This window comes from Lemur catta, chromosome 4 (assembly GCF_020740605.2).
Source record: "Lemur catta isolate mLemCat1 chromosome 4, mLemCat1.pri, whole genome shotgun sequence".
Taxonomy (NCBI): domain Eukaryota; kingdom Metazoa; phylum Chordata; class Mammalia; order Primates; family Lemuridae; genus Lemur; species Lemur catta.
Genome location: NC_059131.1, coordinates 86,209,469 through 86,236,112, shown reverse-complemented (window position 1 = coordinate 86,236,112; position 26,644 = coordinate 86,209,469). Strand labels below are relative to the sequence as shown.

General features: G+C 39.8%; 1 protein-coding gene across 1 annotated transcript in view; it reads right to left on the bottom strand.

Moving 5' to 3' along the window:
* Nucleotides 1–26,644, bottom strand: part of CC2D2A (coiled-coil and C2 domain containing 2A) — a 123,264-nt gene that overhangs the window by 65,807 nt on the left and 30,813 nt on the right. The window contains exons 7-15 of the mRNA XM_045550400.1: nt 23,349–23,450; nt 22,459–22,626; nt 18,805–18,967; nt 18,376–18,512; nt 17,610–17,741; nt 9,905–10,114; nt 8,841–8,947; nt 3,858–3,998; nt 646–802 (exon numbers count right to left, since the gene is read on the bottom strand). Coding sequence (XP_045406356.1) covers nt 646–802; nt 3,858–3,998; nt 8,841–8,947; nt 9,905–10,114; nt 17,610–17,741; nt 18,376–18,512; nt 18,805–18,967; nt 22,459–22,626; nt 23,349–23,450 — 1,317 coding nt within the window. The remainder of the gene's footprint in view (nt 1–645; nt 803–3,857; nt 3,999–8,840; nt 8,948–9,904; nt 10,115–17,609; nt 17,742–18,375; nt 18,513–18,804; nt 18,968–22,458; nt 22,627–23,348; nt 23,451–26,644) is intronic.

Genomic DNA, 26,644 nt, shown 5'->3' with positions numbered 1-26,644 from the left:
CCAGCCCCACCTCAACCAGCCGTGTGCACTCAGGCAGGTTACTAAGCCACCTGGCCTCTCTGTGCCTCTGTTTTCTCATCTACAAAATGGGAACAAGCATAAGAAACTCCTCCCAGGGTTGTTAAAATGAGCATAAGGCACTTATGATAGTGACTGGTCCCTAGAAAGCTTAAAAAAATGTTAGCTATTCATGTTATCATTGATATTGGTTCTCAAGGCCAAGGGGATACCTTGAAATTAAAATAAGGCTTGTGAACACAATGAGTGTTGCAAGCCACCTTGCCCTATTGCTCATGCTTGGATTCAATTTTGCAGGTCATGTGCATAAAGTTATATAATTTTCTGAGGGAAATTCAGAAGCATCCACACCCTACATTCCATGGGATAATACATGCAAAATACTTAGCAGAGTGCTTGACACATGCAGTGGCGATTACTATGTTATTTACTTGTTTTTTCACCCAGATAGTCACAGAGTGCTACCACAGAACTAGCTATGGACAATGCTGGCTCTGGTAGCAGCTAGATGGGTGGCTTTTTAAATAATGCATTTTAAACAGATGCATTAAGCAGTCACTTCACTAATCCTTTTGTCCCTTAGCCCACCCTCCCTGACCCTGCCTGGTCAGGCCTGTGTTTACAAACCTGGGCTTTCTTCCAGGCTTTCCACTGCTGGTACGATGTTCTGTATTCTTCCATCTTCTGTTCGTATTCCTCTGTGTGCTCTTCCAACAATTCACTTATTTCAGCTTGAATTTCTGCTTCATATGCTTCTTCATCTGCTTTCTGGTCAACTTTTTCCCTTTAAAATAATTTACAGTACCTTGGTTATTTCTTGAAATTAAGAGAGCAATAACAACAGCAATTGGGCTTGCTATGTGCCAGTTCCTCTTCTAAAAGGATTGCATGTGTTAACACAACCTCACGAGGCAGATACTATTATTATCTGCATTTTATGCATGAGGGGACTGCAGCACAGAGAAGTTAAGTAATTTGCCCAAGAAGTCACAGTTGGTGAGTGGAGGGGCTGGAATATGAGCCCAACCTATTGAACGCTAAGCAATAAATGCCACTCTGAGTTAAATGACCCATAGAGTGTGCTGACACGGTGTCTGTAAGTTCTCAGCTGATGGTGACAGACGTTTCATTAGTTATTTCATTAACTCGACAAGTCTTTGAGGAATCACTTCATTTTGGTAGTACCATCAAATCACTTTTTTGACTTTGGATTGACGATTTGAGTTTTTCTTTGATGGTTTTGCTGATACTCCTTCAGGAGACCAGCCCAACCCAAACCAGAGGTTCCCACGGTGTGTTCTGGAGAACTTCAGTTCTGTGCTCTGTCCTTCCAAAAAAAGATGCTGTGGCCATGTTGACACTAGATTAAATAAATGTGAAAATTTCCTCGCTGGTCATCTTTTCTGAGCCCTGTATATGTTAACGGACAAGGTGACTGTGCAGGTGAGGGGTGGCCAACGTGCAGCACCACCAACCCGCCCAGGACTTTGGAGGGGTGCAACTTGATGACTGAGCTGTTTCTCCTAACACGTCCGACTTCCAAGTTCCACTGTCCCTCTGTTTCAGATAAACACAGTCAAGGGCCTGGAGCTGACAAATGTTTGCTTATGTCCATGTGTGGCCTGGTGGTTTAGCAATGAACAGTCCCCCAAGGCACAAGCTCTTACAGATCTCTAACTACCAAGAAATCACTTTGGATACATAGTGGTACCTGAAATTTATAAACACTGGGGAAATCTGGCCCCCAAATTATGTTCCATCTCTGATTATACAGAGAACCATTCACTTTTCTCATTGCTATTCAGAAACATCAATAAACTATTAGAAACTTGAATAATTTTTATAGGAAAATTATGCTTTGTCATAAGGTGACTAGATGAATCAAGAATGTGAAAAAAGGGCACTCCAGAAGAATTTGGGAGACAGCTGCTTATTGGAGGAAGGGGTATTATGACCTTATGGGTAAATTGCTTAGAAATTTAGTTTATCCTATAAACTTAAGAAGGAAGGAAGTAGGGAGGGACAGAAGGAGAGAGGGAGGAAGGAAAGGAGGGAGAGAATAATCTACCATAGATTTATATATACTGCTTCTGTGGTAGCGGTAGCTTGGGAGATGGAATTTGGAAGCAGAAACACTGGAATTTCTGGGAGACATCCATGGTTTTTCTAGAATAGAATATTTGAATTTGTTTTTTGTTAACCAATATTAACTGAGTAGATGCTAAGTCACAGGTGCTCTACTGGGGACCAGATATAAAATGACAACAAGGTCCTTGCTCTCAAAGAGCACATAATCATATATTTGTCCTGAAAAGTGTAAGATTTTTTTTTTTAGTTTTATGATTACAGCCCAAGAAAATCGCAGTTTGCAGCCATCTTTGGCTAAAATATGACTGTTTTGAAAGCAATGTGTCAGACAGATGCCTAAATTTGTTCCTTTTTGTGTAGACAAAAGGACACAACACTTATCCAGCAGAAACAAACAGGAAGGGACAAAGATGTACAGCAGAGACACTTTTGCATTAATACATAGAACATGGTTTTGTTGTGATAAACTGTACTCTTAAGCATATGTAACAGTTTAGTGAATTAGGCAGCATAAATGTTATCAAAGCTTACTTTCTTCAAACCACAAAGATCAATTCCAAATGGATTAAAGATGAAATGTGAAAGATAAAACTATAAAGGTTATAGGAGACAATATCGTAGAATGTCTACCTGACTCAGGGGAAGAGTTTCTTAAGCAACATACGAAAAGCACCAATCATAAAGGAAAGGACTAATATATCCCTTTAAAGTTAAGAATTTCTATTCATCAAAAACCACCAAAAAGTGAGTAAAAAGACAACTGTGGAGGGGGAGAAGATATCTGCCATACACACCACTAACAAGTTCTTATGTCTAGGATATATGCAGAACTTCTGCAAATTACCAAAAAAGATAAAAAGACAAACAATCCAGTTCAAAAATGGACAAAAGCCTTGAACAGACACCTCACAAAAGAGGAAATCCAAATAATCACGTATGAAAAACGCTTACCCTCATGAGTAGTCAGGGAAATATAAATGAAAACATGCCAGCAGATTAGCAGCATGTTCATGTTTGACCCTACCAGGCGACATGCACCATATGGACCTAGGGGAACCCTGGTGAAAGTAGAAACCAGCGCAATCACTCTGGCAAATGTTTGGAATCAGCACGTCAAGTTGGAGAAATGCATCCCCTCAGACTCAACAGTTCCACTTCCAGGTATATTTTTGGAAAACTTGGGCACATGTATCCTAAAAGACAAGTACAGAAATGTCTATAGAGGTGGTATTTATAAAAGTTAAAACATGGAATCAACTCAAACGCCCATCAACAGTAAAATGGACAAATTTTGCTGTATTCATATAATGAAGTATTATAAAGCAAAGATAACAAACTATGTGCTGTCAAGTAGCTGAATCTCGCAAACATAGTATTGAAGAAAAGACACAAGTGTATATTTACTAACGAATGCACACAATACACTTCCATAAAAGTCGAATACAGGCAATACTAAACCATGTATTCTTAGGGAGTACACACAGATAGCAAAACTATAACAGCAAGGAAACAATGACCTCAGAAGTCCAGGTAGTTGCCACATCTGGGATGGAGGGGTTGGTGTCGGGGAAAGGAACAGGCTGGCTTCTGAGGTTAGCAGTGTTCTAAGAAATACCAATGTTCTATTTCTTAACCTGGGAGTGGTTATGTGGTTATTCATTTGTAGTTATTTTTTAAACTGTATCCATGTTTTATACATTTTTCTCAACGTATGGTATAGTCCAATAAAACAATTTTTGAAAAAAGCCTACTTTCTCAAAACAAGTTTCAAGGGTGTATTCGTAAACCTCTGGAACTCTCGGAGGGATTTCATCTCCTTCCAAACTTTAATGATGGTCTTAAGCAAGGTTCGATCTCTTTCTTGTTCAGCATCCCGCAGTTTTCTAGTTTGTCTACAAGATATAATAGTACACAAGTATATGTTAAAAAGTTACATAGGTGTGTTTGCAAATAAAAAAGAAATTACTAACGCTACAGTGACTGTATATTCAATTTGGTAGTTACCATTATTTCTAAACAAGTACTAGAAATCCAAACACCAATGCAAGTTTAAAGACAATAGGATACCGATTTTTTTTGAGAGGTCTATTTGATTTTGTTCTCTCTAAGTGAATCTAACTTCAATTAAACTAAATTATCTTTTACAATTCTTACTAAAACTATGCACCCTTAAACAGTCATCTTTGAACTTAACAAAATAAAAGCCCAGTAAATGTAGCTCTCATGGAATACATTATTGTAAACAAAGCAAAGTATGCTACTTACTGTCCCAGTTAGCAACAAATGCATTAAAACCTTTCTGTGTTAATACAAATCACAGGTTCCACACTGAGGAAATGAAGTATTGTTATTGCATGCCTTGGACGGTTTTCAGTGCTAACTAGATTACCGGTAATTTTGGCTTGATCTGAAGTGGTATCATTTGAAAATGTGTCCACCTTTATTTTTGTTATTTAAAGTGTTTAGGAATTATTTAATGCCTTACTTTAAGCCTTCTTTATGAATCATAGCCAAATCCAGACCTTGAATGCATTCTATCATGCTATTAATTAATGAATTATGAGATAGTCATTTACTTTTTGGACAAGTACTAATATGTCATTTCAGGGAATTCAGAAGTGTCTAGGAGGTAGGAGGTGTCTCTGTCCTTAGGGAGTTCATCCTTAGCTTAGAGGACAGACACATACATAAATGACATAACACAGTGCCAGACTTGTCTAAGAGAGCACCACGGGAATCCAAGGTGGCAACATTTCACAAATTAGCCCCCCCGACCTCCAGAAGGAAAGGCTGAGTCTGGGGGTTGTACTTATGATGACTTAGTCTGTAGAGATGGTACAGAGAAGCAAGGAGGTCTAGGTTTCTAATCCATCAACTGGTCTTGTGGAAAAGGAAGATGGCAAAAGATGACAGCCAGTTAGATGTTGGGCAGCCAAGATGCAGGATTCTCTGAAGTCCTTAGAAGAGCAAGTGACAAACTAGAATAAGAAACATTCTCCTTGAGGGGCAGCCAAGCACTGTGATTAAGGGTGCAGTTGTTGCAGCCAGATTACTCAAATTTGAAGCCTGGTTCTATCTTTTTCTAGCTGGACTTGTGCAAGACACTTCCCTTTTCCAGGCTGCGTCTGTAAAATAAGGATGCTAGAGAACCGACTTCACTGGGTTGCTGGGAGAAGTAAATGAGATAATCCACTAATCCACATACTGTGCTTAGAACCTTGCCTGATACCTGGTAAGTGGCCCACAAACGTTACCTGTCACTATCAGGTGGTCTCTTCTTCTCTTATGACTTTAGCCGCTATCTCCCCTGCCTCAGTTTTAAGAATTGCAATATAAAATTATTTTACTGAGTTACACGACACCGTCAAGCTTCTGATATATTTGTTACTTCCCTTTTTAGTACCTAACAAAATAGTTTCCCAGAAATGCTAGAAAGAGGCCTTAGGAAGAAAAATTTGACATATGAGCTAAGGAAGCAGGGAATCACAAAAATATTTAATTTACAATTGTGACCAGAGCTGCTGGGGAAGAGGGGAAGCCAATTTTGATTAGGGAGTTGGGAATACTTTTCTGAAGCCCAATGTCGATGGGGTCTGGAGTACAGAGGGGAAATTCAGCTCAGAGATGAAACTGACAGCCACTGGCATCTAGATAATATTTAAAACTGCAAGAGTGGATTCATCAAAATGGTTAAGGAAAGAACAACATCTGAAGAATTCTGAACATTTATAAGCTGGGCAGAGGAGGAAGATTAGACAAAGGATGATGAGGACAGGCAGCTGGTGAGGGATGAGGACATCCAGGAGAGGGTGGTGTATGGAGATGAAGGAACGACAACGTCTCGACAGGTAACACGTGGGGATGGCGCCAGCATCCAGAGCTCAGAGGGTCAGAGCTTCTACTCCACTTAGTTATGTGGACGTTTCAGGGGCTGGGGTGAATCTGCTTCAGAGGAAAGGTGAGCATGGAAGTGAGACAGGGTGGATTGGAGACGGGAGGGAGTGGAGACAGTCTGAATAGCAATGCTCCCAGAGGTTTGGCTGTGAAAGGAAATAGAAAGTGATAGTTGGATGGGCATCTGGGGTCACAGAATTTTTATTTGCTCAAGATCGAGCACATCTGAGGGTGAAGACCCCAAGAGAGGGTTAAAGTGCTTCCCCGTATTGCATGAACATCCGTGTTTCTTTCCTTATATATCCTGGTTCCAGTTCAAAGGACAAGCAGCATGGTCAGGATACTGTTATGGAAGATAAAATGGGAAGTGCTTAAAGCGGTGCTGGCCCAGGTTAACTGCACCAGCCGAGGGCTCAGCAGATAATTGGGGTGGGGGTTCTCCGAGGCAGCGGATCAGATCCCAGGGGGTTTGAGGAAGTGAGTCTGCAGGGCGAGACATACAGGAACAGATCATCTGCTTAGAAACTGTTTTACCACCTAGTGAAAAGTCAGTGAAGGACTGAAATCCTCTCTTTTACTGGGTCATAAATGATGAATATCAGAGGTTTCGTCTCCAGGGGCAGCAGAATTATTGTGATGATTCTCCCATCCGTGAGTCTACTGGGATTATCTGTAGGCCTCATATAGCATTCTGTTTTTCAAATAGTGATTAATAAATATGATTTCACATCGAACCGTAATTGCTTTCAGAACAGCTTTTTTGTTACCTTTTTCTTACCCAATGCATGCTAAAATAAAAATTATTCTCACAAGGAGGCTGCAGTGTTTTCCTTTTAACATAAAAAGTTTGTCATTTTTAAACAGTCTTCATACTTTTGCAATTATAGTATATAAACTTCACTAATCTCCACTTTGCTGGAAGAATTTCCAACTCATGGCTAGAATTGTAAAAAGAAAAGTATATGTTGACACTCATTGATTTATAATTTCCTATTCTAAGAATTTATTCTGTGGAAATACTCATACAGGTACACACACAAAAAATATATGTGTATATATATATATGTATATATATATACACACACACATATACATACACATATTTAGGAAATTTTAATTACAGTATGATTTAAATAATAAGAAATCAGAATAATACAAATGCCTATCAATTAGGGATTGTATAAACTAATAAGTTTAAATAATGCCTGCCTTTAAACAATGATATAGACCTAGAAGTACTATAATAGGAAGAGGTCTAAGACGCATTGTACATAAAAAAGCAAGTCGCACAATGGTATTTGCAACATGATCCCTCTAATAAAATAAAATATTTATACATGAGCACATCTATGTGTGTAAATGTGTGTGTGTGTGTGTGGGTATGCATGTATGTGTATGGAAGAACTAGCAAAAAAGTGTTAACCATTATTTTCCCTGAGGGATGGGACTTTAGGTGATTTTCACATTCTACATTATACTTTTCCTTACTGTTTGGCAATAATTAGGGTTTTAATTTTTTAATCTTTAAAATATGAATAATTCAAAGAAATAGAAAAGTACAGATAAATAATATGACACCTGTGGACATTTTGTCTCATTTACTCAGAATCTGTTTTTTTTTTGTTTTTTTTGAGACAGAGTCTCACTCTGTTGCCCGGGCTAGAGTGCCGTGGCGTCAGCCTAGCTCACAGCAACCTCCAACTCCTAGGCTCAAGCAATCCTCCTGCCTCAGCCTCCCGAGTAGCTGGGACTACAGGCATGCGCCACCATGCCCGGCTAATTTTTTCTATATATTTTTAGTTGTCCAGATAATTTCTTTCTATATTTTTGGTAGAGACGGGGTCTTGCTCTTCCTCAGGTTGGTCTCGAACTCCTGAGCTCAAACGATCCACCCGCCTCGGCCTCCCAGAGTGCTAGGATTACAGGCGTGAGCCACCGCGCCCGGCCAGGATTTTTTTTAATGAAGTGTTTTAGTTATATTTGAAGGCTTCTCGCATTCCATCCCTGTCCATCTCTCCCAGGACGAAAAACCGAGAGCGTGCTTTTCCTGTCTGTAGCACACGTGTGTACCCACAACAAATGAGTATTGTTTCAGGTGTTCTTTAGTTTTATGAAGCATATCACATAGTGAGTATCCTCTTACAAGTGGATTTTTTCATTCAACATTGTTTTCCAGATTTATCTACGTTGACACCTACAAATGTAATTCAGTCATTTTAACTGTGGTATAGACATCCACTGTAAGACTACACCAAGATGAGTTCATTCTGCTACTGGGTTATTTCTAGTGTCTTACTTTGTTGTTTTTGAAATGGAGTCTCACTATGTTGCCCAGGCTGGTCTCAAACTCCTGGGCTCAAGTGATCCTCTTGCCTCAGCCTGCCAAGTAGCTGGGATTATAGGCATGTGCCACCATGTCAAACTACTGGTGTGTTACTTTGGTGGGTGATGCTGTGCTCATTCTTGCACATGTCCCCATGTGCACAGGCAGCTGTAGCTCCTTAGAGTGCACACATACAAAGAAGAATTGCTGAGTCCATGCTGATAGGCATTTTTGATACTTTACTAGTCTATGGCCAAGCTATTCTCTAAAGTGGTGGTTGTAGCAATTTTTGCTTACACCTGTAGAGTACGAGAGTGACCATTTCCCCACATCCTCATTCATATTATCAGACTTCACATTTTAAATTAATACGATGGATATATCTCATTGTTTTACTTGGCATAATTTCATATGCATTCAGTGCATTTAGAAAAGCTATCTGGAAAAATAAACTCTAAACAAGTGCATATCTAACAGAGGGAAAAAAGCAGTAGTTACAATCACAAACTTTACTCACCGAATTTCAGATTTGTACTCATTGATGGTTTTTTGGATCATATCAAGAGACTGATGAGGTTTCTCTGGATTAAGGCCAGTCTGAACGGCATTTCTTAGAGCTTGCAGCTTAAAAAGATATGGATACAAGTTTTGAGTTAGAAACTCTATTGGCTACTGCAAGCAATGTGAGTAGACCTACCCTCCTCCAGGCAAAATGGTGCCACCAGTCTGTGAATGGATGTTCAAGCAACCAGCTGTCTCCAACTTTCATCAAAATGAACTGTAACAGAGAATGTTTTATCTGTTCTTTAAAAAACTGGAATAATAAAGAATAGTGTGTGTCTATCTTTGTTCTGTGGCCCAGATAATCAAGCCACTTATGACAAATATTACTTTCATGTGTGTGTCTTAGAAACAAGTTTTCTTGTAAAGCTAACAGTGGGTCTTTCTGGGTCCTGCACTTACAATGCTATTCCTGTGATATGAAGAAATCATAAAATTATAGACTCACAAAAGGAGGTATTGTGAAGTTATCTCTTATTTGGGCAGTGAGGTTCTAACGTTGAGGCATGAGACCAAAACTGCCTATAGTCAAAAATGATCCATGAGAATCCCATGGGATAATGTCAAGTTGCAAATAAGTTTAAACTGGATAGCCATTTCATTGAGCATTAGTTGAAGCAAGTGACTTGTGTTTAGGTGCCACACTGTGGGAAAATACATATGAAAATGAAAATGTCTCCAAGGTCAGAAGGATTCTCAAGCCACCAATGGTCTCAGGATCTGAGATCACATAAGCAAGTAATAGCCATGTATCTTCCATCTAATGCCTACTTCTGGTAGGTGTGTTCACTTGTGCTATTTACCTAAATCTTTCTCTTTAAAGCAAGTTATGTTTTAAGTGTACACCAACTCTATCCTCCTTTTTGTCTCTAGGTAGGACAATGTATCACACATCCTAGACAGAGGGGACACATGAATGAGGGACATGAACATTTTGCTGCTAGAAAGTGTTTTCATTGTTTTGGGCTCATTGGAAGAACCAACCCCACCAACAGTAAGCATGGAAGAGCTCACATATACCTTATCAGTAAGAAACTTTGCCTTGTTTCTCTGGTGTCTTGCAAGGTACTGATCATATAACTGGGCCAGCTTGGCTGCCAAAACATGCTCTCGGCTAAAACAGGGATGATGAGTGAAGATTAACCCTGAAATATCAATGTCCAGTTGGAAATTTCCAGAAGGGTCTCCAGATCCAATCATATGCTGACTACGGTGGACATAGTTTACTGCCTGTGAAAGAGAGCAGAGTGTGGACGGAATATAGTTAAAGCACTTACTAGATAATGATGTTCTAATCCTCAGTGGGAAAATGGTCACATGCAAAATACCTCATATCCTGGTCGAGTCAGGTGGAAGATGCTTGATTACCTGTTTGCAGGTTTTAGGGGCCTGCTCTTTTTTGAATACTTGAAAAGGAAAATGAAAGACCAGGAGCGAGAAAAGAAACCACCTCAATCTTGCTTTTGTACATCTTTTTGGTTTCATTACTCTTCCAAGTCATAGTTCTAATGTTTTTCGTGTAGATGATCCTGTTTCTTGAAATCTTGGGTTTTGTAGCTGGTGACCTTGAATTCTTTTAATGAGAAAAGCATAGACTCTGGTTCAAACTGATCATTATTTGGATCATAGACATACGCTTGTGTAAGGAAATTTTTAAAACGTGGAGAAATCTTTATTTTGTAGACAGCAACAAGAGACTAACTTTTACTTAACCGAGCTCCACAGTGGCACTTATTTTACCTGGGGAAGGAAGGTGGAATGCAAGATAACAGAGGAAGGAGGGGTGCAGCCGACTGTGTGGAAAACAGAAAGGGAACTTTCCAGTGGGGATTCTGGGATTGTTTGCTGTATAGTGTATCAGATAGATTTCTGTTTTTCTTTCACAAAATCTTCAAGATAATCTGCCTTGATCACTACTGCTATTGTGGCTGGGGAGCTCAAAGGTAGAGAGGAGATATCTCTGATTTTGTGTCTTTATTTTCTCTCCTCCTTATAAAGCCTGACTATAGTCAGGAAGTGGTGGTTTGAGACAGGTCACTCGATCCTTCCCTTTTGCAGAGATGAGCTTTGGAAGCTATTTATTTTATCTGGAAAATGATAATATAAGATCATGTGGCACAAATAAATGTATTATTAACAAATTATGAGGTTAAATGGAAGCTGTAAAAACTCTAATCAGAATTAAAGCCTCATTCCTCTTAAATTGTGGGTAACATATTCAGTAATCTCTTCATTTAATTCTGTTGCATGGTAAAGATGCTGGATGTAGGCCAGAAGCCTTGGATTCTAGCCCTGGCTCTACCTTGAAATTGCTCTGAAATCTTTGGCGAGTCACTGTATGTCTCTGGGCCTCTATGTTTTCATCTGTACAAATGGGAGGCTGAGGACAAGAGTCAATTCGCATTTTGTAGATCACTAGGCATATCAAGCATTTCACATATGTCACCTCATTTATTCAACGAAGAGTAATGGATGTCTACAGTGTAGTAGAGCCTGTCTTCAGGCTGCAATGAATTTAGAGGGAAGACAGCCCTAGGATCTAGAAGTTTTATGCCTGGAATGTGCTGAGAGTGGTACAGAAACCCAGAAAAGGGGATTCTACCTAACATTATTCCCTATCAGACTAAGAACAGAGAAGAGGAGGTATATATTGTGAATGTATGTGTGTGTGTATACATGCATATCCATACAGAAATGTATTCCCATTTGTTTTATACTGTGAGCTGATTTTCAGTTACCATTAGTCATCAAAATAGTGACAAATATTTGCATTTACAGTAGAGCACAGGCATATGAGTCTTCATTCACCAGCTAATTTTTCATTGTGTTGTGTTGTTGCCTGCTTTGTACTAGTTTTCATAGGTAAGAATGTATGAGTTTATTTCATTTTAGCCATTCAATTTTATATCTTTTCCCCTCAGATTAGTAGACTGTTAATATATATTTAGGACATATGGTTTTCTGTAGGGCTCTAATATACATTTGTAATAATAAAAGATCAATTTTATCCTATAAAATAACATTCAGGCTATCTTTGATGAGAAGATCTACAGATTTTCTATTTAAAAAATGCCTTTGTAAAATGGGATGTGTTTACAAATATTTTAGGCTTGAATAGGACTAGGTTAACTATATTTCAGCACTTTCCAAAATATGCTTAATTTCCTAAATCTGCTTCCCAAATCTACATTATCCCATATTCCAATAACTGCTGGCAGTCTCTGTCTTAAGCTCAGCTCAAGCAAGTATAAAAAATTTCCAGGATTCCTGGTAGTCATTAGGCTAGACCACTCAAAGGACCCCAACTCCTTTTTTATTAGGGAGAAAGACTCCTAGTTCCTTATCTTTCTTTTTCTTGTATCTGTTTTCCTTTCTTATATGTTTAGAACTAGTCATGAAAACAGTAGCAAAAATTTCTCCCAAGAATCTTCACTTGGATTTATGGGAGGAAAGACCACCCCTACATGGATCATTTTCCTCTGATTTTTTGTACCTTATTAAAGCCCTGTGCCCTGTGTGGTCTTTGAGAGGCCAGTTCTGATCATTAATATCCTCATACTTCAGACTCCAGCAATGGAGGGGCATTTCCTTTCTCTGTCATTTAAGTATTGAATTATAAACTGTATTAGGCTAGAACTATTTAATCTGCATGTGGCCATTCTGTATCTTATGACAACTTATGTTACCTGTATTAATTAAAAATTTCCACCTCACAAAGACATGTACAACTAAACATGGGTCCATAGACAATAGAACATTCCTCTCTAATTGCTTTGCAACTGCTAGTTCTTGCCTTGCCTTTCCTCTTGCCAAAGGGTTCCAGAGTTACGAGATCACTCAAGGTGTGGCTCTCAAGTTCCTTCTTGTACTTTTTTGGTATTAGTAAGTAACGTTGATAGAATGCTTCTATTTACTTGTAATGTGATTTAGATCAAAGGTACTTTGCATCTCCTTCCCCAAATCTGCATTAGCTCATGTTCTAATAATTACTGGTGATCTCTACCTTAAGCTCAGCTCAGCCAAGTACAAAAGTCTTCCAGGATACCTGGTAGTCACTGGGCTAAACTGATCAAAAGACCCAGCTGTCTTCCTATTAGGGAGAAAGATTCCTAGTTCCTTGTCTTTTTTTTTGGTCATATCTGTTTTCCCTTCTTGAATGTTGAGAACTATCATTAAAACAGTATCAATACTTTCTGTCAAGGAGAGATAATTATAGAACATATTTTAAAATTGATTTGATTCTTCAAGTGAAACTGAAGAACAAAACTGTAAGAGGTGTTGAGTGTGGATTATTGATGTTCTCAGCATGTGCAGAGATATGTACCAAAGGAGGAAAAAATTAAAAGTTATACAGAAATATAATAATCATTGGTGAGATTAAAATACAAGTTTCTACACTTGCCCTGGAAAAACAATAGCAACAAAGCTTGAGTCCAGCCTAGAACCCAAGATAGATTCTATAGCTATTATTCTTGTCTTCCCTGGGAAGCTTTCTAATTTTCTGTCTTCTGGGAACATGCCATGTCTCCTGGACGTGAGGGGGTGGGTACATTATCTACTTAACAACTGAATAGTGTTCATTTTTGGTATTGATGACGTGAAATAGGTGGAAAAATATGATCCCTTCCCTCTGGAATCTTAAAGCATAGGCTATCAAGGGTCATGTCCCCTAATATGTGGACAATTGTGGCCTGCCTGCAACAGGAGAGAATGAGGCCCATCAACATTCAAGGAGGGCCAGGCGCGGTGGCTCACGCCTGTAATCCTAGCACTCTGGGAGGCTGAGGTGGGAGGATCGCTCGAGGTCAGGAGTTCGAGACCAGCCTGAGCAAGAGTGAGACCCCGTCTCTACTAAAAAATAGAAAGAAATGATTTGGACAGCTAAAAATATATATAGAAAAAATTAGCTGGGCATGGTGGTGCATGCCTGTAGTCCCAGCTACTCAGGAGGCTGAGGCAGGAGGATTGCTTGAGCCCAGGAGTTTGAGGTTGCTGTGAGCTGGGCTGATGCCACGGCACTCTAGCCTGGGCAACAGAGCAAGACTCTGTCTCAAAAAAATAAATAAATAAAAAATTAAAAAAAAAAAAAAACATTCAAGGAGGACTAGAGAGAAGAGGTGGAGAGAGAGCCTGCTGGCATCGAATCCCTGGTCCCAGCCCCTAAAGCCCTGTGTCCTGAAGCTCCTCCTTCAATTTTGTGATTCATTCCCAGATCCTTTTCAGTTTTGTAAGCCACCAAGTTCCCCGCTTTGCTTAAAAGCTAGTTTGCATTGGCTTTCTGTCATTTGCAACAGAAAGAGTCCTGGGTAGTGCAATGCTTAGAACATAGTGGGTGAACAAAGCTTCTATGAAAAACCAGTGAGAACAGTGGAAGGGGAAAGTGATAATTTTATCTAGTTCACTACCAAGGAGGTTGGAATCATGACACTTTCCTCAGAACCGCAGGGTTCTGAGAAGGGGAGCTCCTATGAAGCACTGGTTTTAACACCCGATTGCACTTCTATGTTCCCACCCAGGGCACAAAGTCTCTCTAAGGCCAAGTTTGAATGTTGCTACCTCTGTCTTCCCAGAGTTTGGCACAACTAAGAATATAGTAGACTTTCATAAGAATGGAAAGAATAAAAAATAAAGCAATGAAAAAAGAAGTGGGGTATGGGGAGGAAATTCATTTTATATTGTTTATGTGTTACCCACAAATATCCTATTTGGCATTTTTATTTTTTGAGTTTCTTCCTTCTTAAGATGTACTAAGTTGCATTCTTTCTCATTTGAGGTTTAACTTTTTTCTTTGCGTGATATCTAATCTCTTTTTACCGTTCTCTATCTTTAATGGTCTCTTCTCAATTTAAAAACAACAGAATATTTCACTTTTAAAAAATACCTTTTTCTCTCTGTAATTAAGAAAAGTATTTTAAAAAGTAGGGCTGAATGTCAACTCTCTTCTAAATAAAACTTTTAAATTATCTAATGGGAGGGCATAAAATCCATCATTTGAGTTGAGTCTAGTATTTCTAACCAAAGAAGAACCGGGATTGATTCTAATGGGGGATTGGCTTAGGTTAATCCTACTGGGCTGAGTTAGCATCAGGCCTGAGAACTCTGAGACATAAATCCATCAAGGCTTTGTTAAGGGCCCAAGGAATTGCCAACTCCTGCTTTGGCACTCTGACTTGGTTTCCTATCATTTGGATGCCAGGATTAAGCCAGGCTCTAAAGAAAGCTACTCTTTTGCAGGAGAGACAGCTGAGTCAAAGAGAGTAGTAGAAATTTCTTCTGAATACACTCAGCAAAATCATTTTAATGATATTCAGTTTGTACTTTTATTGAGGTGCTTCTATGTGCCAGGCACCTAGCTAAGTGCTAGTGTTGAGAAGAGGACTATAATTCAGTCCTGGCCCCTAAATCACTCTCAGCATAGCCTGGGAGGGAGAAAGAAAATGGATTAACCATCCATGAACAAAACAATCTCTGAATGTTGATCTATTTCTCTGCTCCAGCATCGTGTCAAAGACTTCTGTATGGAAGGTCTGTTTGGACATGCGACTGAAAATGTAGCCTGTATGTGTTTAAAACTTTTTGTTAGAGGCAAACCTATTGCATGGAATAGTGGAAAAACACAGGTTTTAGCATCAGACCTGAATAAATGTAGGCAAATGTTAAAATAAATGAATAAAATTGTAAAAATACTAATTCTGAAAGAAAAGCATTGTGTTTTGAATCACTGGAAGGTTGCATAGTCACATTAAAAACCTGAGGTATACAAGTCAACAATAAACATTGTAAGTAGGTAACCTGTTATGGAAGAACAAAGAGATTGGTATAATATCTTCTCCGTCAATAATTTAAACCCTTTTGCTTTTTCGTTATGCAGTCTAATTCATTCTTCATACTTTGCTATGTTGAAAGCCCAGCCCTCTAAGAAATGTTGTTGGAAGACTACAGCCTCTTTGGACTTCTTTCTTTTCTGACCTCTGTTGCTCTGTGATACTTTATGACAAGCCCATTTCAGTGGAAGTATTCTCTTTCTTGACTTCCCTATTTCTGCCCATAAGGTAGGAAGATCTCTCTTCTCAAAAGAATTGGAAAGAAACCCTCTGTCCTCTTCTAGCCACTCTCTCATTCCCACTGGCTGCTTCCCAAGGGAGAGTCAATGGGAGCCCAAGATCCTTAGTCCAGGTTCTCTACCAGGCAATGTTGAGCGGTGGCCTCTGGCTGTCCTGTCTTGGCTGTCTCCAAGGGGAGCTTGCTCACCAGCCCTTGTGGTCTCCTTGGCACTCATCAGAGCAGTGCAGCCGCTCAGCTTGTTTACAGTTGGGGAACATAATTCACGGGAGATGAAGCAGGAAACCCATCTGCTCTTAGGAACAAGAGCCATTCTGCCCTCCTGTCTTACCCTTATGCAAGGGGTATCTGCATCCCTCTCTGACTCCAGTGTATTTCCAAGTTAGTTTAGAACTTTTACAGGAGACAGATCAGATTAATTGGCTCCCTCACACCCTACAGTCCATATTAATTACTCTTCTGTTTTCTAATTTTAACCTACCATTTAGTGCTTCATTATATCCGTGTTTTATGCTGAAATGGATGGATGGATGAAGATATAGACCAATGGGTTATCTGATATATGAACAAGTTGATACTGTCATGATCACTAATTATATCATGTGTCTTTGTCATGTAACCAAGTAGATAATAAATCCTTCAGGGGCTGGGGCTTATGTTTATGCTTGTTTTATAAATCTACTCCCAGGATCACATTTCTGTACAAAGTAGCCATTCATTAATGCTTGTCTGCAATAACTTTATAGAAATCTATAATTTTTAAAAAGGGTATACTCAGATATCATTTCAATACTCACAATGACCCTATGAAGTAGAGATTATTATTATTATTATTATTCTATTTTTCAATTAAGGAAATAGGTCCAGAGAGGAAAGGGGACCCGCTCAAAGCCACGAACTAATTAGTCAGTAGGGCAGCATGACTCCACTGATCCTCTGCCTCGAGCCTGTGTCTTCTCTGCTCGTCACCCTGCTTTGCCCCTTCATTCTGTTTTACTTTATCAGTACTGAAATGTTACAAAGTTAAAATAACACGAGTTTCTGAAGGAGGTGGTCCCAGGAAAGCGAGAGTAATATAAATATGAGGGGAGGCAACTCTATGTAATGACAGCCAGCAGTTATGCATTGTCGCATTCAATCTGTACAGCAATCCTAGGTCGACACTGTTATCATGAAGAAATTGAGGCACAGAGAGGTTGAAAGCCAAGTTCACCCAGTGAGTGGTAGAGCGAAGAACTCAAATCAGGCAGCTTGGTACCAGAGCTTAGGAAAATACAGTAAAAAGGATTTGCAAGGATAGCGAATCTTCAGTTATATAATAAAGAGACGGCAAGTGGGAAATAGTCCTGCAGCAAATGGGAGACGACAGAAGAGAAAAGAGAGGGTAAAAGAAGAAAAATAAGGGCAGCTAACCTGGATGTGCAAAGGAGGATGCTGATTCAGTCGTTCCTGGCTAGGGAACTTATGCTGGTTAAGAAGGGATTAAGTGAGCAAAGTTAGACTCGCTCTTACATAATATGCCTGCTGTTTGTTCTTTTTGTGTAAGATAGTGAATTATTTAAAAAAATTAAAGTAGAATGTTATAAATCATCACCCCAAGCTATTCAAAACACACAGAACTTTCAATTTCATATACTAGAAATGGAAAGGGGAGAATGTCTACCTTTTTATACAACGTTTCAAGTTCTGCCTTGATGCCTTGCTCCTGCGTTAACACTGGCGGCCTTGAAGGAAACGGCTTGATGGGGTTTGGCAGGGCTAGGATCCTGCCATCGTCTCCAAACCACCCTCTCCCCTGTGGATCAAGGAGAAGGAAGGACAACATTTTCTTCTAATTGGACAGAAAGTGGTTTACATAACAAACAAAATTCGTGGGAAAATGCTCTGTCAACATATACATTTGATGTACTTCCCCCACCCCGATTGAACTTTAAAATTCTCTATTTCCATCAGAAATCAGGTTTTCACTAACACCCCCCACAACTAATTTAAGAGATAGTCCTTGGCCTCCCAAAAGTTTAAGAAAAAGCTTAAATGAATCTTTAAGAACAAATGTCTTTTCCATTCATCAAATATTTAAGGAAAAAAAAAAACAGGACAAAAACTTGAGAGCGAGAACATTCTATACATAGGCAATTTAAAAATTCTGTGAGTTGGGAAAAGTTGCCAGCATCCAATTTAGCAGGAGAAGCCCAGATCCATCTAGCAGAAGATGGGTTTTGAGCAGTTGAGAGGTTATGTCATTTGAGGATCACTAAATATACTGAGAGATAAAGTTAAAAAGAAAAAATGAACCACTTTCTGTAGACTTAAGGTAGACAACCTCGAGAGGAAATGAGCACAGTGGATGCAGTGACTGCCCCATCAGAAGAAAACTTGTGTGTCGAGGGTGCCCGGGGCTGCGCTTGGGAGCAGAGGTGAATACTCACAGGCTCCTGCATCAGCAATCTGTTCTCCATGATGTTCTGATTGGTGTGTGCCACCTCCGGCCTCTCCCCGATGTAAAGGCCTTCGTCTTCCAGGAATCTGGGCTGTACATTTTCAGGCAGCTTTTTATAGGTGGGCACTAGATAGTTCATAAATAACACAAACATTATTGCCAACCTACACATTTCAAACTGCAGTTTGGTGAATTAACTACCAGAGATTTCATTTATGTTCTTAGAAACTGCATATTTATTGAAGGAATATTTTTCCAGGTTCTGTATTTTTTGTCCGAAGATATTTCTTGATTATTAAATCGGATTAGAAACTGGAATCAGTTCTGGAAAGAAGGCATCCTTGTACACCAGCCCTATTTCAATAGAAGGCAAATGACAGTGTCTTAAGTTGGGCAAGAGAATAAAAAGAGCAAGCACCTGTCAGCCTACTGGGTATGAAGAGCATTTCCTTTTCCCTCTGCAGCCGCACATGGGCGCTTTCGTAATCTGCACATCTGACTGCCAGAAACTCATCGGCCGTGCGATCTAAGCCCAGTAGGAAGTCCTCGGCATCTTTACCGTGAAGCAGCTCTTCCTCATCCTGCATAATGTTAGAAAATCACAAGGAAAAATCATGCTAAGTTTGTTAATTTATGTAGAAAAATAATCAATGTTACTAAATTTATCAAAAAACATATTCCATAAAGTTCTTTCTTTCTTTTAATGAAAACACAGAACTATATGATCTTTCATATTTAATAAGTGAGTTTTCATTGATTGTTTTTCACTGTGCTATGCACTGGGAAGGTGTCGAAATCAGAGAGGCTGGATCAGAAGAAAAGTGGTAAGTAAAGCAGTCGAATTCCCAATAAATCTGGCCTCCTTTGAAATTACTTATTTTTTAACATTTATTTAAGGAACTTGGGCTCATACGTTATGTAGCAGTTTAACCTTCCAGTTGGCACCAACCCAAGGGAAAAGGCGCCAAACGTGTAGGAGCAGAGTCCACATACTCTGCTCAGACTGCCTGGGTTTGAATCCCAGCTTCACCTCATGCCTAGGGGGCTTGAGGGAACTTATTTAACCTATTATTCCTCAGTTTCCTCAATTGTAGGATGGGTATTTTAATAGAGCTTACCTCTTAGCACTTTGTGAGAATAAAATTAAATGATGCATATAAAAATTCTGAGCATAGCAGTTATAATCACAAATGTTAGCTGAAGTATGTTAATTTTGTTTGCATATTTTTCAAACTTTTTCCCTCCTGTTTTTTTCCTTCTCTTTCTTCCTCTTCCTCCTCTTTTTCTCTTTCTCCTTCTTTTAAATATTTAAACCTGGTATCCACTTATGAGCAATATCTTTTAAAATCCAGTGCAGGCCGGGCGTGGTGGCTCACGCCTGTAATCCTAGCACTCTGGGAGGCCGAGGGGGGAGGATCGCTCGAGGTCAGGAGTTCGAGACCAGCCTGAGCAAGAGTAAGACCTCGTCTCTACTAAAAATAGAAAGGGATGATCTGGCCAACTAAAAATATATATAGAAAAAATTAGCCAGGCATGGTGGCGCATGCCTGTAGTCCCAGCTACTCGGAAGGCTGAGGCAGTAGGATCGCTTAAGCCCAGGAGTTTGAGGTTGCTGTGAGCTAGGCTGACGCCAAGGCACTCACTCTAGCCCGGGCAACAAAGCGAGACTCCGTCTCAAAAAAAAAAAAAAAAAAAAATCCAGTGCAGACTTCCAGCTAGCTGAAGACGATGTTGGTAGCCTAGCTACCTGCCTCCTAATAATTTCTCCCCTAGTGCCCAATAAGGGAAAAGCAAATCTACTTGGAAACCATGCTTTCAACATAACTTGAAGACAGAGAAATGCCAAAACATCAAAAAAGTAAAAAGAGAAAATCAGCAAATAGCAGTATGCAATCTTCCTTGCTCCTAGCTTCTCACCTCTGCTTTGTGGCGAGAAAAGTCAGATTGAGAAAAAGTGCAGAGAAGACAGAAAACGGAAGCTAGAGGAGGGGCCTATGGATGATCTAAAACTTTGTTAAAAAAGATTACATCTGCCTTGAGTATGAAAATACTTAAAAAGTATCTGGGCAGGCAAGAATATGCAGGGACTACAGGGAAGGGGTTCAAAGTGTGTGTGATTTAAAGAGCGGTTTTAGAAACAGCCTCTGGGAAGTGAAAAGGCAAAAGGGAAGCGAGAAGTGGCCTTGGAGAAAAGTGTCATGATTTCAGAAGATGCCCACAGATTGAGACTTCCACTTTCAAAAGGTGGAGCCTAATTCTCTTCTCTTTGAGAGAGCGCACTACTTCATGGCTTGCTTCTAACGAGAGGAATATGGCAGAAGTGATGGTAGGTGATTTTTGAGACTAGGTCCTAATACGCACTGTGGCCTCTTCCCTGGGCTCTCTCCCAGATCACTTGCTTTGGGGGAAGCCAGCTGTCACGTAAAGAGGACCCTCAAGCAACATCATGAGGAAGTCCACATGGCAGGGGTAAATGAACCACCTTGGAAGCAAACCCTCCACTCTCAGCCTGCAGATGACTACAATGTTGGCCATTTTGTTTGCACCCTCATGAGAAATCCTTATGAGAGAGCCAGAGCAAGCTGAATACTGACTGATAAAATAATTATTATGAAATAAGGTGAAATATTCCCAAGCTTCTCTAGACCTAGGTAAGAAAATACGTTTCTGAGGAGCATCTTTCCAGGGAGGAAATTATAAGTTAAGCACAGAAATATGCCAACTATGCAGTCTGGAATGTTCTGGTATGTTTTCCTTTTTTTTAATGTGGTAAAATACACATGACTTAAAATTGACCATTTTAACCATTTTTAGGTGTATAGTTCAGTGCCACTAAGTACATTCATGTCGTTGTGCAACCACCATGACCCATCCATCTCCAAAACATCTTATCTTCCCAAACTGAAACTCTGTACCCGTTAAACAATAACGCTCCATCCCCTAATTCCCTCGGTCCCCGGCAACACTATTCTACTTTCTGTCTCTACGATTTTGACTACTCTAGGTACTTCATATAAGTGAAACCACATAATATTTGTTCTTTTGTGACTGGCTTACTTTGCTTTTCATAATGTCTTCAAAGTTCATCGGTGTAATAGCACGTGTCAGAATTTCCTTCTTTTTTAATGTTGAATAATATTTGGTTATATGTATATATATAATGTATTTTGTTTATCCGCTTATCTGTTGATGAACACTTGGGTTGCTTCTACCTTTTGACTCCTGGGAATAATGCTGCTATGAACATGGGTACACAAATATATCTTCCATCCCTCATTTACAATGTTTTTGGATATATATTGTAATTCTATGGTTAAATTTTGAAGAACCGCCACGCTGTTTTCCACAGCAGCTGTACCGTTTTACATGCCCACCAGCAGCGCACAAAAGTCCAATTTCTCCACATCCTCTATAACATTTATTTTCCGGTTTTTGTTTTTGGATAATAGCCATTCTAATGGCTGTGAAAGCGGTATTTCATTGTGGGTTTGATTTGCATTTCCCTAATGCTTAGTTATGTTAAGCATCTTTTCATGTGCTTATCGGCCATCTGCGTATCTTCTTTGGGGAAATGTCTATTCAATATCTTTGTCCATTTTTTAATGGTGTGCTTTCCTTTTATCTCACACATACCACCCACAATTACAGAATCTGAACTGCCGCCTGGGCACGGTATTGGGCACAAAAAGCTGCTCCCTTGCAAGACAGTGGGAAGAGAGAGACCGAGGTTTCGTTTGCCTTGGAGAGGCACACACTTTTGTGTGAAATGAATACTAATCACTATGTAGAGTCCAGCAAGAAAAAGCCTAAAGCCATGTTCTTCCAATATTTTTTCCACAAAAGACAGACAGATTTAATCAAAGTCCTTACTACCCAAATTGTGGGGTATATTCAAGAGCTACAGAAAACCATGTAAATCTGGTACTTCTGCTTTTGACTAAGACATGGACGGGGTGTCCCATGTGGTGGTGGCAGGTTTCTCCCCAGCCACTTTCCTCCTTGGGGGGTATCGCCATCATCATTCTTCCTTTAGTGCTCCTCCCCTCCCCGTTACCATCACGGTATCAAGTACCATTCTGTTGGCTCCTTCCTGTGCCGGTGGCTCTTCCTCCCCTTCCTCCTCCTCTTGGTCAGTTCCATCTTGATGTTTGGGTTTTTCCCCTGCTTCCTCTGGCTCAGGATCAAAGGTGAAAGTAAAGAAATTATAGGCCTCTTCTGCAGAAGGGAAACCGGGTGGAACCTAAGGAGAAGCAAGGAGCAACAGCAATTTCTGATTTTTAAAGTGAAATGACCTTCGCACAGTTCACTGACAGCTGGCTTGGCGCTAATGACATCAGGCACATTCTAGGCCTCATAAGCGTCTTATCTTCATTAAAGGTATGAGATTACTGGCCACGAACTGTTACAGGTACAAGAGGTGGCTGGAGGCCTCCTTTAATAGTAACTCTAATTAGTTACTTTTTTAAAAACCAGCAGGTATTTACAGTCCAATAAGCACATAAATATATTATTTACAGAAGTAAATGTTTCAGAAAAGACTATTAAAAGCCAAAAAGGAGACTCATTGTTTTATAGGCCAATGCTGAGGTAGTTTTAATTATGAGAAATATAGGATTTGATAACATTTCTATGAAAAAAGACTTTTTAAAAAATTCTTCTTGAGTTAGCACTCTTATTTTATTTCCATAATGAAAGCTGGTGAAATTTCGGAGCTGAACAAATTGTCTTATCACTGACGTTTCCTGTCCTTCCATGTGCCCCAACCTCCTTTCCTCAAATCAGGCAGTATTCTAATTTCTCTAGCTAGATTTTAGGATTTTCAAAGTAGGAATTATTTCTCATACTTTTTTCTTGCATACTCCCTGGCAACAGGAGTCAGGTTATGTATGCAGTCATTTCTTATTGGATATTTTTGAAAAACACAAACAAACAAACATGATTTCAAAAAACAGGATTTCTTACCTGGGGTTTAGACTTGATTTTTCGTGCAGAAACGTGGAACTTTACTCTTGAATAACTCTGGGAATCATCTTCTTGCTGAGTGCTTCCTACCTCTTTACCTGACTATATGAGTGGAAAAAATGATAGATAAACCATTTAGACCAAGAAACTTAGGATGTTCTAAAACGAGGGTTAACTTTCCAAAGGCTTATTATCTTCTGACTGTTGATTCATCTCATCATTACTAAGGAATGAAATGTTTACAAATTTCGAATACAGCCGGGTACTGTACTGCATAATGATAGACTATATTTATGATGGCAATCCTGTAAGATTATAATACTGTATTTTTACTGTACCTTTTCTATGTTTAGATACACAAATACTTACTGTAAAGTTACAGTTGCCTACAGTATTCAGTACAGTAACATGCTGCTGTGCAGATTTGTACCTAGGAGCAACTGTGTGCAGTAGGCTATAGCATCCAGGTTTGTGTAAGTACACTCCGTGATGCTCCGACAATGAAAAAACTGCCTAGCAACACATTTCTCAGAACATATCCCCATTGTTAAGCGATGCATCTAGCTTGCTGAGTATTTTCTTACTCTGTCTCTCTGAAGACTAAACAAATATAAAATTTTATATTCAGTAAACCCTAAAATGAAAAGTGTTATTTCATCCTATAGATTAACAGATTATTCAATTCACAGAGGATCATTTTTAAACAATCTCTAAAGCAAAGCATCACTAATGTTTGATTGTAAATAAATCCAACACACGCCCCTCCAGGGCACAAGGCCTGAGCCTGCAGACCTGCCGTCCACACCGGTGAGCTGAGCCTTCTGCCTCTACCTGCTTGATGTCATAATTATCTTATGGGTGTTTGCTTTCTCCTCTGAGAGCCAATCCACAAGGTGCTATTTCCACCTTCTAATCCATCTCTCCTAATCTACTCCTAGAACCTAGCTACTACTCCTTTTCTCCTTGCATAATCCAAAGAACAAGCTTTCCTTTTTAGCAATTCTAAGCCATCTCAGTAGTATATCTAGATATTCATATTAAGAAGGGACACACTTATTCTACCTATGACAGAAACTTGATCATTAGTATCTGCACCGCGACTTATCTTACAGCATGGAATAACTTCCACCCAACAACGGCAACATAGTATATCTTCACTGGGGACCTTCAACATATCCGTCCCAGGTCCCACCTGTTCTTCAAGGCCATGCAAAGCTACTTCCTTTCTCAGACTATTCCACCTTAAGATGAACTCTTTTTTTTCCAGAATCTTACTGTCTGGTTTATATCAGGCACTGTCCTATACAGCTTGGTAATTGAAGCTATCAGCTCTGGAGTCTGACCACTTGGCTTTGGATTCCAATTCTAACTCTTCTAAATTAGACCACTTGGTTTGAGCATCAAATAAAGCAATGTACATGAAACAGAACTAGTTAGGCTCATTAATGGTGTTATTATTATCATATCATTAGTTGTCTTCTTACATGTCTTTCTATTGTCTCCTAGTTTGTATTATATAACATGACTATAAAATGTTTTATTTTAGCCTGCCAGAAACCAGAGCCTGAGGCAAGGGTTTTTATTTGTTTATTTTTTGTGCCTGTGGCTGATTTTGAGAAGCCATACCAAAGAACAGGAGTTAGGGACGAGAAAGAACAAAACGGGATGGAAACTCAATTCAAGAGAACTTCATTGAGCTGGCTGTGGGCAACAGAGCCTCATCCCACTGGGGATCCTCTGAGGAGACGTGTAGAATGCTTCCCGGGCTTGTGCGCCTGGGACGTGGAAGAGGGGGATACTTGTCTAATGGCTTCTGTCCACCCAAGTGGTTGTTGGGGCTCAGAAACTGATACCCCCAAATACGGTACTTCAACATGCTGAACTGAACAAGAGGCCTCAATCTCTCTCTGACCTTTCCCCCTCCTGTCTCTCAATTCTCTGTCTCTCCCAAAGTACAGGACAAAGTTGTTCTGTGAAGTTCCCTTACCTGCCTGAAGTCTGGACCCTCAAAGAAGAAAACAATGACCTCTGGTTCCCTCCCTGAGTTTTCATGAGCTGAACTCATATAGCAGGAAGAAAGACGGAAGTGTGTCAGCACACCTGGACAGACTTTTGTCACAAACCATTGTCTGCTCTGTAGGCCCAACAGACTTTGTGTGTTCTTCAAAGCCATTGAGTTCCCCTAACAATCATATACCACCCCCTTAAAATCATCCACACTTTCCCCATCTCCCTTTTCCCTAGGAAGAAGGGTATTTAACCATCTGTACCCCATGGCATAGTGGGGTAATTCCTCTGTGATTTTCCCCCTGTGCCTGTTCACAAATTTGTATACCTTTTCTCCTATGAATCTGCCTTTTGTCAGTTGATTTTCAATGGACCTTCAAGGGCAAAGGGGAAGTTTTCCCTTGGCCACTACATGGTTGAGGGTTGCCCCAGAGGGCAGGCCCCTGGAGCTTCCCAGTCTCGTGTATGTATCAGGACAGCTCAGTGGGCTTTCGCAGGCCTTCCACAGAGGCAGGGATACCCCAGGGATGAAAGCTAGAGGTACTTGGCATAGCTACGCCGAGGTGCTGTAAAATTTCACCTATGTGGAGCTCGATCCCAGCAATGACCAGAATAAAAATGAGGTTGTCAGTTGGGTTTAATCTATCATAAAATCAAGAGAATATATACAGTTCCCATATATGTAAAATGATATACTTTTCCTCTGTTTTCTCATTTTGCAGTGTTAGGGGTAAACAGTTATCTACCAACACAGTTGTACAAAAGTTGAAGCTGTGCTGATGAATGCATTCCGTAATGCAAGGCAAAATAAAGGACTTATTATTTATCGTGGTAAATTCCACAAGTTTAAATGCTGCTTTTGAGGATGAGGAAAGAAGCAGATGACTATTACACAGTGCAAGGATAAGCAATCCAAAAAACTAAGTAGAACAAAGCTCAGATTCCTGTATTTGGTCAGGAAGGCTTTCTAAAATTCTGCCAGGTCCAGTCACCTCGTAAAATAGGGCTAAGACTTTCTCACACATTGTTGATGATGCCAATATATCCTTGTCTGCCTCAGAATCCCCCATCTCCTGTAGCCTGGGAAAGAGACAGACGTGTTTAAAAACACACAAAACAAACCTAGAGGCCAACCCATGAGAGAAGAGAGAAACCTGGCTCTGTATAGGCAAGCCTGGGGTTTTAGAGATCTGTGAAGACGATAATAAAACACAAGACCAGGAAGAAATTCTAACATTAGTACTTTAGAAAATAAGTAGGTTAAATTTCCTGTGGCAACATATGTATAT